The sequence below is a fragment of the Electrophorus electricus genome, chromosome 20 (assembly GCF_013358815.1).
Source record: "Electrophorus electricus isolate fEleEle1 chromosome 20, fEleEle1.pri, whole genome shotgun sequence".
Classification (NCBI taxonomy): Eukaryota; Metazoa; Chordata; class Actinopteri; order Gymnotiformes; family Gymnotidae; genus Electrophorus; species Electrophorus electricus.
This window is the reverse complement of record NC_049554.1, coordinates 6,912,543-6,925,837: the sequence shown is the minus strand read 5'-3', so window position 1 is coordinate 6,925,837 and position 13,295 is coordinate 6,912,543. Positions and strand designations below refer to the sequence as shown.

Sequence of the window (13,295 nt, the reverse complement as noted above, 5' to 3'; positions counted from 1 at the left end):
GGGCTTGGCTGCATGATAATGCGACCTGGAACCACATTATATTCCCATTTCCAATATATGGCCCTAACGTCATTCTCTTGGAGGTAGATGATCCATCTGAAAAGCCTAGAAGAGGAAATCTGGTGGTTACAGACCTATGTAAGTGTTGGATGGTCAGTCATTACCTCCAAGTGAGCTCCTTCCAGGTCTCCATTGCGCCATAGCCCACACCATGGCTAGGCATCCTCTTTCTGATATGGCATAATATTTCCTCAGCTGCCCAGAACAGTGAAAACCTTAAAGCACAGGTCAAACCCCTTCTTCCCCACCCTCCTCCTGTGTTAGTAGCCATTTTTATGTCCTCAAAGGCCCTTGGACATCTCTCTACCTGATTCCATCTTACCTCATCACATGTAAAGCATGTAAAGCCCTTGTGGAGAAATTGGGTATGTAATAGTGATACAATCCTGGTAGAGCAAGGAATCTCTGAACTACTTGGACTACTTTGGTACTGGCATGTTGCAGACAGTTTTCATTTTCTCAGGGTCAGTCTTATTGTCCTTCCCTGAGATGATATATCTGAAGAAAGAGAGATTTTTGCATCAGGTTACACTTTAAGTGTCAGTCCTGGTTGATTTAAACATTGAAACATTGAGGTCTTTCACGTGTTGCTCTTCATCAGAAACATTAAAACATCAATTATGTCCAAAACAGTTGCTGGCTTTACAGTTTTTACCTAGCCCCCCGACAGTCTCTCAATTACCTCTGCTACAACACTTATGTAAGGCGTGGTAAAATTCTTATTGCTAAGGTTTAGCTACATGACTCAATCCAGGGGAAAGCACCATGTTCAAGTGTTTAAATGCACAGAGGCATTGACAACCCTCTATGAGTAGAAGCTCGGTCTTTTCAATCAAATCTTTGAACTGGATTAGGGTTAGGGTTACTGGTTCAGCATTATTGGCTTCAGAGTGTCAGTTCAGCAATGTGAATTTGCTATCAGGACTGCTATCATCGCTGAGCAATAAGTTTAAAATGATTGTGACTATGAGTGATAAACAGTTAGATGATGTCAGACAGAGCAATGCCAAAGACGCAGAGTAATTGAAGCCAGTGTCCATGGGCGCTGTAACTCCAAAGCGGAGCTGGGGAGTAGATAATTAAATAAAGTCAGGGGCATCATGGCGTTGTAGAACCACAGCTACCCTGAGGTATAGAAACAGACCTGTCAGTTCCAGCAATGATATGACAGCATATTAGCAAGTAAATCTGTTACAAATGCCAAATAGCCTGTGCCCATTCTAGGCTCACAAATAGCTGATGTTAGCAGCCTAAACACAGGCGGAATAGTTGTGGAGTGCATGAAATATCCAGAAATACTGACTGAGCGTGGCTAACAGTGCAGACTTAGTCATCTCCGTGGAGACTGAATGTCATTCTGGGCTCCTAGAGCTTGCAGTGGAAGAGCACATGCAGGTCAAGTAAGGGGAAGCAGCGACAAGCTCGGGCGAACATACACTCCAGAAAATATAACAAAAAGATGAGGAGAAAATAACCCTAAAGTCAGAAAAGCATCTAGAATATGAACATTTGTCAATATGTCTGCAAACTGCAAAAATCTGAAATAACCTGGCAAATGCGAGAAAATTGTGAGAGAGAAAAGAAACATCAGCTGAGCTCAACATACTCTCAACCGGAACTAACATGGACGGACTTTACTACTCATTTGTACATGAAGCACTTTTAACATCACCCTGAATGATTTTATGTGTAACAATTCAAACCTGTTGCTTTGTGAAAACACACAGTTCTCCAGTGAACACACAGTTCTCCAGTAAGCACACAGTTCTCCAGTGAACACAGTTCTCCAGTAAACACACAGTTCTCCAGTGAACACAGTTCTTCAGTGAACACAGTTCTCCAGTAAACACACAGTTCTCCAGTGAACACAGTGTAAACACACAGTTCTCCAGTGAACACACTGTTCTCCAGTAAACACACAGTTCTCCAGTGAACACACTGTTCTCCAGTAAACACACAGTTCTCCAGTGAACATACAGTTCTTCGGTAAACACACAGTTCTCCGGTAAACACACAGTTCTCCAGTAAACAGACTGTTTTTCAGTAAACACAGTTTTTCAGTAAATACACTGTTCTTCAGTAAACATATTGTTCACCAGCAAACACACAGTTCTTCAGTAAACAGACTGTTTTTCAGTAAACACACAGTTCTCTAGTAAACACACAGTTCTCCAGTAAACACACAACTCTCCAGTGAACACAGTTCTCCAGTAAACACAGAGTTCTGCAGTGAACACACTGTTCTCCAGTAAACACACAGTTCTTCAGTGAACACACAGTTCTCCAATAAACACAGTTCTCCAGTGAACACACAGTTCTTCAGTAAACACACAGTTCTCCAGTGAACACAGTTCTTCAGTGAACACATAGTTCTTCAGTAAACACACAGTTCTCCAGTGAACACACAGTTCTTCAGTAAACACACAGTTCTCCAGTAAACACACAGTTCTCCAGTGAACACACTGTTCTCCAGTAAACACACAGTTCTTCAGTGAACACACAGTTCTTCAGTAAACATATTGTTCTCCAGCGAACACACAGTTCTTCAGTAAACAGACTATTTTTCAGTAAACACACAGTTCTCCAGTGAAAACACAGTTCTCCAGTGAACACACAGTTCTTCAGTAAACAGACTGTTTTTCAATAAACACACAGTTCTCCAGTGAACAGTCAGTTCTCCAGTGAACACACAGTTCTCCAGTAAACAGACTGTTTTTCAGTAAACACACAGTTTTTCAGTAAACACACAGTTCTTCAGTAAACACATTGTTCTCCAGTAAACACACTGTTCTTCAGAGATTTACTACAAGAGAATTTTATTAACTTTCCTGCCTAAATTCAAGCTTTCTCTCATTTACCTGCAGAAATAGATGAGGACCGCCTTCCCAACCAATTATACAAGGTAATTTTCTCTACTCTGGAATTTTATGTTTAAATTTTATGTGTCAGAGTAGCTACTTAAAACCAGTACCCTGCAATCAAAGAAAATGTATTTGCAACAGTTCCTCCTTACTGAAGAAAATTAGATACTTTACTTCATACATGCAGATTTGATGCCTTATGCATAGCACTAAAAAATGGGAGGAAAGAAATATGATTGGTGGAGAAGATAAGACTTAGTTACTACACCCTCCTATTAATATTTCACGTCACCCAATTATTTTTGTTGATACATATTTTGAATGCACATTAAACAAAACAACAAACCCCTTCTGGATGTGCCCTCATGGCTGATTCATGTGGCAGTATTTGATGTGCCATCATGAAAACAGGCCCCTGAGGTAGTGAACATTACCAGTTGGAGTTTTGCACACTCACTTTGTTCTCTGCTGTGTTATATTTTGGGGCCTTTCTAGCCGGTGCAGATTCTGTGGCCCTGTGCCCACCACAATGTTGTGTTTATAGCAGTGAAGCGGATTCAGTAGCGGCTTTAGCACTGTGGACAGCAGCTGGTGGCCCAGGATCAAAGGGTTCTAATAGATGCCTCTGTCTATAAAATTCAGTAATACCAAAGTTTTGAGAAATTCATTGTCAGGGCAGAGAAAAATTCTTGATTGTGACTTTACAAAGCCCCAGTTGCTCTTAACCTCTAATTCATCATATAACTGCAATTATTTTCTCCTTTTTGTTTGGTTATTTGCTTGTCGTTTTCCTTTGTATTTCAGCAAGCCCTGTTAAATTCACCACGGCAGAGGCGGAAAGGAGTAAAAGGAACACCCACAATGAAAGGTAGCGTGCTTAATATTACTTCACATGAAACTACAAGGAACAGACCACAGATGGACAAGGTTTGTTATGGAGGTAATGGAGCCGAATATGCAGTAAGTTCATAAAGACTTTAAAGGTGTGAATGACCTAGGGATCAGTCAACAGGTGGATCAATGATGAATGAGGGTCATGAACTCTCACAGACAGTCACCCAGGGCTCAAATACCAAATAAAGCTTCTTCTCATAGCTTCAAATGAATGACACACAAGGGAGCACTGAAAATGTCTACTGGCTAAAGAAACAAACAGCAGTCCATTGCTGCTTACCTATACAAATGAACCATCTGCTACAGGTTCTTATCTGGGCTGGACAGTACTGGGCATGAAAGACCATAGAGCAACATCCATCTACACACCAATCATTTGTGTTATGACCCAATCTTGGCTGCGGATCGTAACATCGAGGAGCAGTAGCGACACAGGAATGAGAAGCAGGAATAATGGAGTGATTTATTTGTAGAGCGAGTGAGCTTCAGCAGTTGGTAAGCCAAAAATAATAAACAAATGGATTCACTCTCCTTCTCTGTTTCACACCTTCTGCTAAGACTAAGAAGGGGGCCGAACTTTCTAGGTATGTGTTGGGGGACAGGGCATGACTCGGGACAGGGCATGACTCGGGAAAATAATTCCTATAGGGAATGATCCACTGTGAATCAATTCAACAAAGAAAATCATACATTTACGGCCAATTTCTACTTCCTGGTTTTAGAATGAAGTTTGTAAAATAAACCTTATAATGGGTGTAGCAATAGGATAATCAAATTCCTTCCCCATATTCTAGAAGTTAACAAACTAGCGATTTAAAATATTTTGTCTAATTGGCTCATATAAGATTGCTAGTAAACAAAATTAGGAGTGGTTAACATTTGTTTGTTTACAATAAGCACAGACTCCCTCGATAAAGTGATGCATTTATTAACATAACATATGAACAATGGTGGCACTCACACACAACTTTATCGACAGACATCATGTACACATTTAACTAAACACAGACTACAACAACGTTTAACGATGACTACATATGTGTTTTGACATACAGCAGCAGGCTAACAATAATCAACAGAATACACACACTAACAGAGGTTTACACAAGACGTTAAACCCCGTTCAGGTACGTGCAATTATGGAGGGCGTGGTTACAAAATGGGGTGAAACCCCTCGCACAGGGACTTGTGACAGCAAATATCACAATTTGGAGATTATATTAGAATAGCCACACGTTATTGGCTAATTTCCCTTTGACATCATAGTAGGTAAAATGGCAAGTTTTTTTGAATCTGTGGGAAAGAGAAACATATATCTGTGAACACATTTCTGTCTGAAGAAAAAGTTGGTTGTCCTGGAGTTTGATGGAATTTATGGTCACAGTTCCTTTAAGCTTAACCAGGCTGGTAAGAGCTTCCCGCAATCCAATCTGTGGGTATTATGACACCTAAGAAGAGGGGGAAGGGTCAGAAAACCAGGCCAGCATAGTACCTTATCAGCTGGGCCATTTATGGCTTTGTTGCTCAGTATCATGGAGCCCAAGGGGTCTTGCTTCCTGCCCGTGGCCCAGGGTGAGAGAACGCGCACCCTGACCAGGTCAATGTTTCATCAAAGTATATCTTCACTACAGATATCACCGACTGACCTCATCATGATTTAATCCAATATCTCCAAGTTTTCAAGGCAGTAGTTCACTACTCTGAACTATGTCCACATGCATGTAGATTCACCTTCAAATGAAAAAAATTACATTAAATGTAGAGCTGGTAATATAAATGTGGAAAGGATAACAGAGAGGTGGATGTGACAATAGAATTTGGAACTGATAAGAGGCTTCAGAAAGCACCATATACTGTAACTCTCTATCCCAAAATGTGTGTCCTGTTTACCCCCTTGAGAAAGTTTCAACTCACACTAATTTCACATCACAGTTGGTGGGCAGGAACTGTTCACTTTTGTTCACTTTTACACTTAGCTTTTACTCTTTATGAAAGTGAAAAATTGTCACAATGCCCTGGGCACCCTGGAGGAGAACCCCCCTCCAACACACACACACACACACACACACACACACACACACACACACACACACACACACACACACACACACACACACACACACACACACACACACCCCCACACACACACACCAGGCATGGTCCCAATCACCCACTTAGTCATTACACACACCTGTACCTTGTTTGCACTCTTTGGTTCTCCGTGTTATTTAAGCCCTCAGGTACCTGCATTGCCAGTCATGCTGCACCTGGAGTCGATGTCTGTGCCTGCTCTCAAACGCCCTTCATTCCTGCCTTTGTTCTACACATTGATTTGTTACCACTGCACTGTCAGCTTTTTATATTCGAGTTTGCTTGAGCTGACCTTTTATGGAGGATAAATATTCTCTTGACTTTTGCTCACCTCTTGCTCCCTCCTTATGACAAACATTACAATAATATAGAATTATAGAGGATACTATATGTTTACATAATACAGTATTATAGAGGATACTGTATGTTTACATAATACAGTATTATAGAGGATACTATATGTTTACATAATACAGTATTATAGAGGATACTGTGTGTTAATACACTATTATAGAGGATACTGTGTGTTAAAATAAAGTATTATAGAGGATACTGTATGTTCAGATAATACAGTATTATAGAGGATACTGTATCTTTAAATAATACAGTATTATAGTAGATATTATATGTTTACATAATACAGTATTATAAAGGGTACTGTATGTTTAGATAATACAGTATTATAGTAGATATTATATGTTTACATAATATAGTATTATAGTGGATACTATATGTTATAATTCATTAAATTGAGTTGGCAATGCCTTTATATGTAGCATTATCTGCTATTTTTGTATGTGTTCATATTGAAATTAGTTATTACATCCTTGCTGATAATCTGAAATCTGTCATACTTGATTATGTAACTGGTTTTACTTCTCCATCTCTAAAAATCATTGTCACATTTGTTATATAAGGGATTTCAGAAGTACTTAAAAACTGCATTAATTAATTTAATCAGTTCCCAATGTGCTGAGTAAAGATCTATGTGAAATATTTCAACTTCTGGTTTTAAGATCTTATATTCACACTTTCATAAATTGGTTTTAAGTTATTATGGTTTATATTTTATCATTGAAGAACCCAGTGATTGAAACACTAGTGTGAGGTGGCTTAACCCATATACTCACAAATGAAAATACTTATAATACTAAATTATCCACACTTTACTTACTTACTTTACTTACTTATTACTTGTTGTTAGTTTTAAAGGGGAAAAAAAAAAACTAGAAAAAAACACAATTAGAAATAGCAGTTACATAAATAATCCAACAGATACTACATGTATCAGAGACATTGTTCATAATTTGCCTTTAGAGTTGCAGTTTCTGGTGGAACACCACCTGTACCGGCAGCAACAAGGTACTGCAGATGACTCTTCTGAGAGCTGTTTGTCAGACCGCCCAAGCCCAGAGGCCACCCACAGTGGGGAGGAGCTTCCAGAGGATGATGGGAGTTGGAGTGCAGAAGACAAGCAGACAGCTGAGGCTTTTGAGAAACTGCGCTGCCAAATGGACGGTAAGGAATGTGTAAAAAAAAAGTGAAAAAAGACGATGTGTGTGGGCTGTATGTATGATAATGTACAGCAATAAGGATGAGACAAACAGTGAAAAATGGACTTAAAGGAATGGTTCAGAAAAAATTGCAATTTCTTTTTGATTACCCCAAGATTAGCCCAGACATGTTTCCTTTATTAGTCTAGCATTAATAAGTGAGGGAACATTTCCACTTTTTCATTTCCTTGGTTTAAAGTATTATTAAGCTATACTAACGATATACTTAAATTCTTTTAAGATAAATAATTAGCTAAAATATTATGGCTAGTCCATTTTACAAATTTTACAAATTCTATTAATTTTAAAGTAGTTTAAAGTACATTAATGACTTAAAGTGAGGCACATGCATGTAGATTTGGGCACATATTTACACAAAATATTTTAGGTGAACACTTTCAATATTTGCCTACTAGAGGAACCTCATTTGCAAGTCTAACAAAATAATGTCCAACACCAAAGTGTTTTGGATGATTGACTACATTTTGGCTATGCGGAATATTTGTGTACATTTTATTTGCTGCTGAGCTATTGCTTTAACAAATAAACACACAAAGTCCATATCTGGCAATACTGTGAGAAGGCCTATAACCACTGTGGTCATGTGAGTTGGGATGTCTCCAAATCATTGTTGTTTTAATCAGTGATACGATGATACACAAAGTACATTTATTTTGTTGCATTTTAGGCATGTTTAAGAATAAAAAGGAAATACAAAATGATACTTTAAAGATTTTACAAAACTCGTTACATGCGTACAAAACATCCAACAAAGGTCTGTTTCTATTAAAGTATACAAAGTACATTTTGGTTGAAATATAAACCTCTTTCTAGAGTTTTCAAGGGTAAGCTTGTCAGAGGCATCAGGAGGAACAGAGCCTGCTATCCCTCAGGAAGAGACAGGCTCTACCACTGTTGCTCAGGCAACCACGGAACACCAAACACAAGCAGGTAAACCCACACATCTTAAAATCTGCTTAAAAAAACCAAACACTCATACTGTTATATCAGATTATAGTAGGTATACCTTATGCATTTTAACATTTAAACTGGTTCTCATGTTTCTTACTTTTGGATCACACTTTACTGAGCCATGAGGCCTTTTCCTTAGAACATACTTAGGGCAGCATGTCCTTTCAAATATTCAAATATCCAAATATTCAAATATCCAATGATTGCTTTGAATTAGTAAATGTGTTAACACCTCATTTTACTACTGTACCAAATAATAATATTCAGCAGTACTACCTAGTTGAGTTTGTTTTAAATCAGATTTTTTCCCCAGTCACCAGAATAACCATAAGATATTTTGTACCTGTAAGGCATATATGGATGGTTCTGATGTATTTTCTTGTATGTATATTTCCCCTTTATGACTCTGTCTTGGCTATATTAGGACAGTCCTCATCCACTGGGAGTCCAGCACCAACTGAAGTGTCGGACATACAGCAGTGAGAAGTTGATACACTTTGGTGACCAAAGGATGCATTAGAATGAAAACACAGAAAGCCTACTGTACTCTGCCAGTGCAAGGAACAAGGCTATCGACAATCCGAAGACTTTTATTAACTACTCAAGACAAGAAAATTGAGATTAATTCTTGACAAAGGCAAATTCATTATTTCATTTTTTTCCTATTATTTCATTATGGTACCAACTTCTTATAGAAATAGTGAAGCAAACTATTTCTATAAGATTTAATATCCATTCTCTGGTGGGGTGTGTGTGTGTGTGGGGGGGGATGTTTTGCAGGGGGGATAAACACCAGAGTAACTTGCATATTTGGCATTTTGTGTTCTCTCTGGAAGTTTAACTCTTGACCCTGGAGGTTTAACTCTTGACCCCGGTGTTGATAGTACCTTGCTCCACCTGCTCTGCCAGGTGAGGTACAGGGACTAAATTGGTATGAAACGTCAGGTTATAGATCCGCATCATTATAGCACTTTACATATCAATAGTCAATTCTAACCCTTCTAGACTATCATTAACTACTCTGATGTTGTAGAGGCAACGTATGTTTCATCTAAGCTTACTGTTTCATTTAGATGGCATAGACTAATAGTATAGACTACTAGCATAGGTTACTGCCATAGGATACTACAGGTAATCATGGTTTTATCAAATCATTAAAATTGGGAAGAACACTTATCTATCTGTCTGACCAACAAGTTCTGGACTGAGATTTCTTTTTCACCATGTTTAGATCTCAGCAATGTCAGGCATCCCTTCTGCTGTTAGAGAAGGACAGTATAGGACTAAACAACAGTCTCAATTGATTGTGGCTCAAACCTTGAATGAGATCTTTAATGCTTTCTTAGAATTGTGCAGTATAGAATAATGCTTTTGTGTAACTAAATTTAAAAAGTCCGCCTTTTCTGATATTTTACCCCAAAAGGTTTTGGACCTCTTTGAGCGAACCTATATTAACTCATTTTTAAATGCCACAGTATGTAAATTCCTTAGAGTAAATGCCATTATGTGGAAAAAAGCCCTGATGGCAATAGCCATTGGACACTCATCAACAGTGCGCACTGTATCACTGTACCCAATATTTGTGTGGGCTTGGATTAAAAAACCTTCATTCACTCTTTTGTTTATTGATTCTATGATTTGATGTAAAATAAATTTCAGTTGTTAAGACATAAGATGGGCTTGTGTTTAACAAACAAATATGTTAATAAAAAATGCAAAACTAACCACTAAAACCTATGGAGCGTAAGCTATGCAAAGGACGCATGAAACACAAATCAGTAAATCATCTGTCCCTTTGAGTCATATAATCCTTCTTACTTGTGCTTGTAAATATGACAATATATTTCCCTGAGGAATAGTTGAGCCCCCAATTGTCACTCTATAATTCACATAAAAAAATTAATCATTGTGGTTATGAAAAGGCAAACTGGTTATCAGCTCCGTTTATCTTGTAAATCGCAGAGTAAAGGTTTGTTTTTACTGTTAAGAATTAAGCTATTGTAAACATCAACTACAATTTTCTCACTAACATTTACAAAAAGACTTTGTTTTGTGTGGCGATACAAACGTTTCAACTTACTGTCTCTCCACGCATATCATAACAGTGACCTATACAGCAGTGACATCAGTGAATATTCAACACTGTGAATTCTGTGGTTTGTTAATCACAATTCAAAGTTTTTTTCTATGTACTAAACACCATATTTTGACAAATATTATATTTTACAATGAAACTAGGCCTGCCTCTGCTACAGATGTAATAGTTTTGTCATACACTAGTGGAAACTGTATAATTGTCCAGAAGAGTTGTGACAGTGTATTGAAAAGCTGGCGTGGGAAATGTCTGCTTTTCGTACCACTGTATGCTGGGATGAACCTGATGGCCCAGACACACTGATGTTTGGTAAGGGCAGGACTGGCGTGATGCCCCCATGTTCACAGTTCTGTCATCTTTTATTTCATGATATAATGACAATATATTGTGACTTGGCAGTTGATAGGATTTTATTACTATTAGTAATTTGCTGTTATATTCTTTTTCCTTTCACCATCTCTTTGAGAATGGCTGCAGGTATTTGTCATAAGACGTAAAAGAAAACAAAGTAGCTGCGTCGCCTTCTGCTTGGCATAAGAAACAGACTTTTTGCTGCTAATGTAAATCTATGCAGGCTGTAAATGTGCATAAACTCCTCCCTTAATTTTAATCTCAGCAGTACCATAAAGTGCGCATTCATGAAGTGAGAACTGCTAACCCTGCATGCAGTGGCAATTCTACAGTCTGTTGGGGCCAGAGGCAAAAACTGAGACCTGCTTAGGGAATTCCTGTCTCATATTCTCATTGCGAACTTTGCACATTGCCACTGCAGTAGTTTAAAATTTGTCAGCCCTCAGGGGCCCACTGGTCTGGGGCCCCAAGAAGTTGGCTGGTGGCAAACAACACCTCTGTGTGCAGCTCACTAGCAAATTTGCCTGCAGCTCAGTTGCTTAAGCAAAAAGGCTTCTGTATATTTTTACATATCTTTTAATAGATCAGCTTTAATTGCTTAATTACCTGCAAAAATGCATCAGCACACAGGAAAACAGAAAATTTCATTTGTCCCTTTGAATCAGTAGTGCTCATTCAGGATTCCTGAATGTCTACATTTTCTCTTTAACTTAAGCATCTAGTTTTGGATCAGTGTAAAACACTAAAACACTTCTGGTCACCTTTGTGAAACACACTGTCTCTATCTTTAAATGTAAAAGATTATCCCTTAATGTTTAAGGTTTTAATTCCTAAAACATTAGTGCTTAAAGCAGAGCAGAATGAGATGAAATTGTTGAATCTAATTAAATATCTTATTATTGTAAGTTTAATTATTGCACGTTTGTTGTTCAGCATTAATTCTAATACACAAACTTGGAATGGTGGAACGGTTGTAGATACAGAAATGAATAACAAGCAAAGGTCTGTAAAAATGTAACTACCAACAATGTAAATTGAAATACAGTTCAATCTTAATTGTATCTTGTTTTCTATACATTATTACTAAGGGGTTTTCTGCAAATCCAGGTCCACACCCCTAATGAGCCAATGTAACAGATGTAAAAACTCCCTTTGAAGCCAAGAGAGGAAAAACCTTGAGAGAGGAAAGCTGAGACAAAGAACCCACCGTCCACAACACTGGATAGTATAGTTTTGATGAAAGTGACCTATATTTAAAAAAGCTGACAATGATATGCTGAACTCTCAAGATCTATAGTCTTGACTTTCACCACCACTGGCAATGTTCGTTCATCTTCTGCTAATGCTGAAGCTAACATTGTTGCTTAGAGACATCGGCACAACATAAGATCACAACATAAGATTTGAACCACTGCACAGGTAGAACAGTAAGTGCCCACTGGCCTGAGTGCTCCAGTAGAGATATAATGCCTCAGCCTGTGGACGTGGCTAAAACCTTCATAATAGGGGATGACTCTGTCAGTGGTGTGAAATCTCAGCAACTCATTGGTTGCTGTGAGCCAGACATCACAGTCTCTGAGTTAAATGAGAATCTGAATAACACAACAGGGAAGTGGATTATTGTGCGTGTTGGCAAGAATGACACAAGAAAGCAGGTCTGAGTTATTAAAAAGGGACTTTAACAATCTCTTCAACACTGTGGGGACTCCACCCTGTCCTCCACCTCCACTCCACAACCCTGTGGGGACTCCACCCTGTCCTCCACCTCCACTCCACAACCCTGTGGGGACTCCACCTTGTCCTCCACCTCCACTCCACAACCCTGTGGGGACTCCACTCTGTCCTCCACCTCCACTCCACAACCCTGTGGGGACTCCACCTTCTCCTCCACCTCCACTCCACAACCCTGTGGGGACTCCACTCTGTCCTCCACCTCCACTCCACAACCCTGTGGGGACTCCACCCTGTCCTCCAACTCCACTCCACAACCCTGTGGGGACTCCACCCTGTCCTCCACCTCCACTCCACAACCCTGTGGGGACTCCACCCTGTCCTCCACCTCCACTCCACAACCCTGTGGGGACTCCCCCCTGTCCTCCACCTCCACTCCACAACCCTGTGGGGACTCCACCCTGTCCTCCACCTCCACTCCACAACCCTGTGGGGACTCCACCTTGTCCTCCACCTCCACTCCACAACCCTGTGGGGACTCCACCCTGTCCTCCACCTCCACTCCACAACCCTGTGGGGACTCCACCTTCTCCTCCACCTCCACTCCACAACCCTGTGGGGACTCCACCCTGTCCTCCACCTCCACTCACAGCTGATTTTGGCTGGGACCAGGTTGCTGCTTTCCCAGTCCTCAGGTACAGTATAAAATCAGCCCAACTCCTCCTCCACCCTCACACACCTCACACA

The 13,295-nt window shown here is 39.5% G+C and overlaps 1 protein-coding gene across 1 annotated transcript in view; it reads left to right on the top strand.

Moving 5' to 3' along the window:
* The window catches only part of LOC113581438 (protein phosphatase 1 regulatory subunit 1A), a 23,260-nt gene extending 13,216 nt beyond the window's left edge, over positions 1 to 10,044 (top strand). Inside the window, exons 3-7 of the mRNA XM_027016586.2 lie at positions 2,925 to 2,962; positions 3,726 to 3,789; positions 7,224 to 7,424; positions 8,294 to 8,410; positions 8,856 to 10,044. Of these exons, the coding sequence (XP_026872387.1) occupies positions 2,925 to 2,962; positions 3,726 to 3,789; positions 7,224 to 7,424; positions 8,294 to 8,410; positions 8,856 to 8,914 (479 nt within the window). The 3' untranslated portion in view covers positions 8,915 to 10,044. The remainder of the gene's footprint in view (positions 1 to 2,924; positions 2,963 to 3,725; positions 3,790 to 7,223; positions 7,425 to 8,293; positions 8,411 to 8,855) is intronic.
* The last annotated feature ends 3,251 nt before the right edge of the window (positions 10,045 to 13,295 follow it).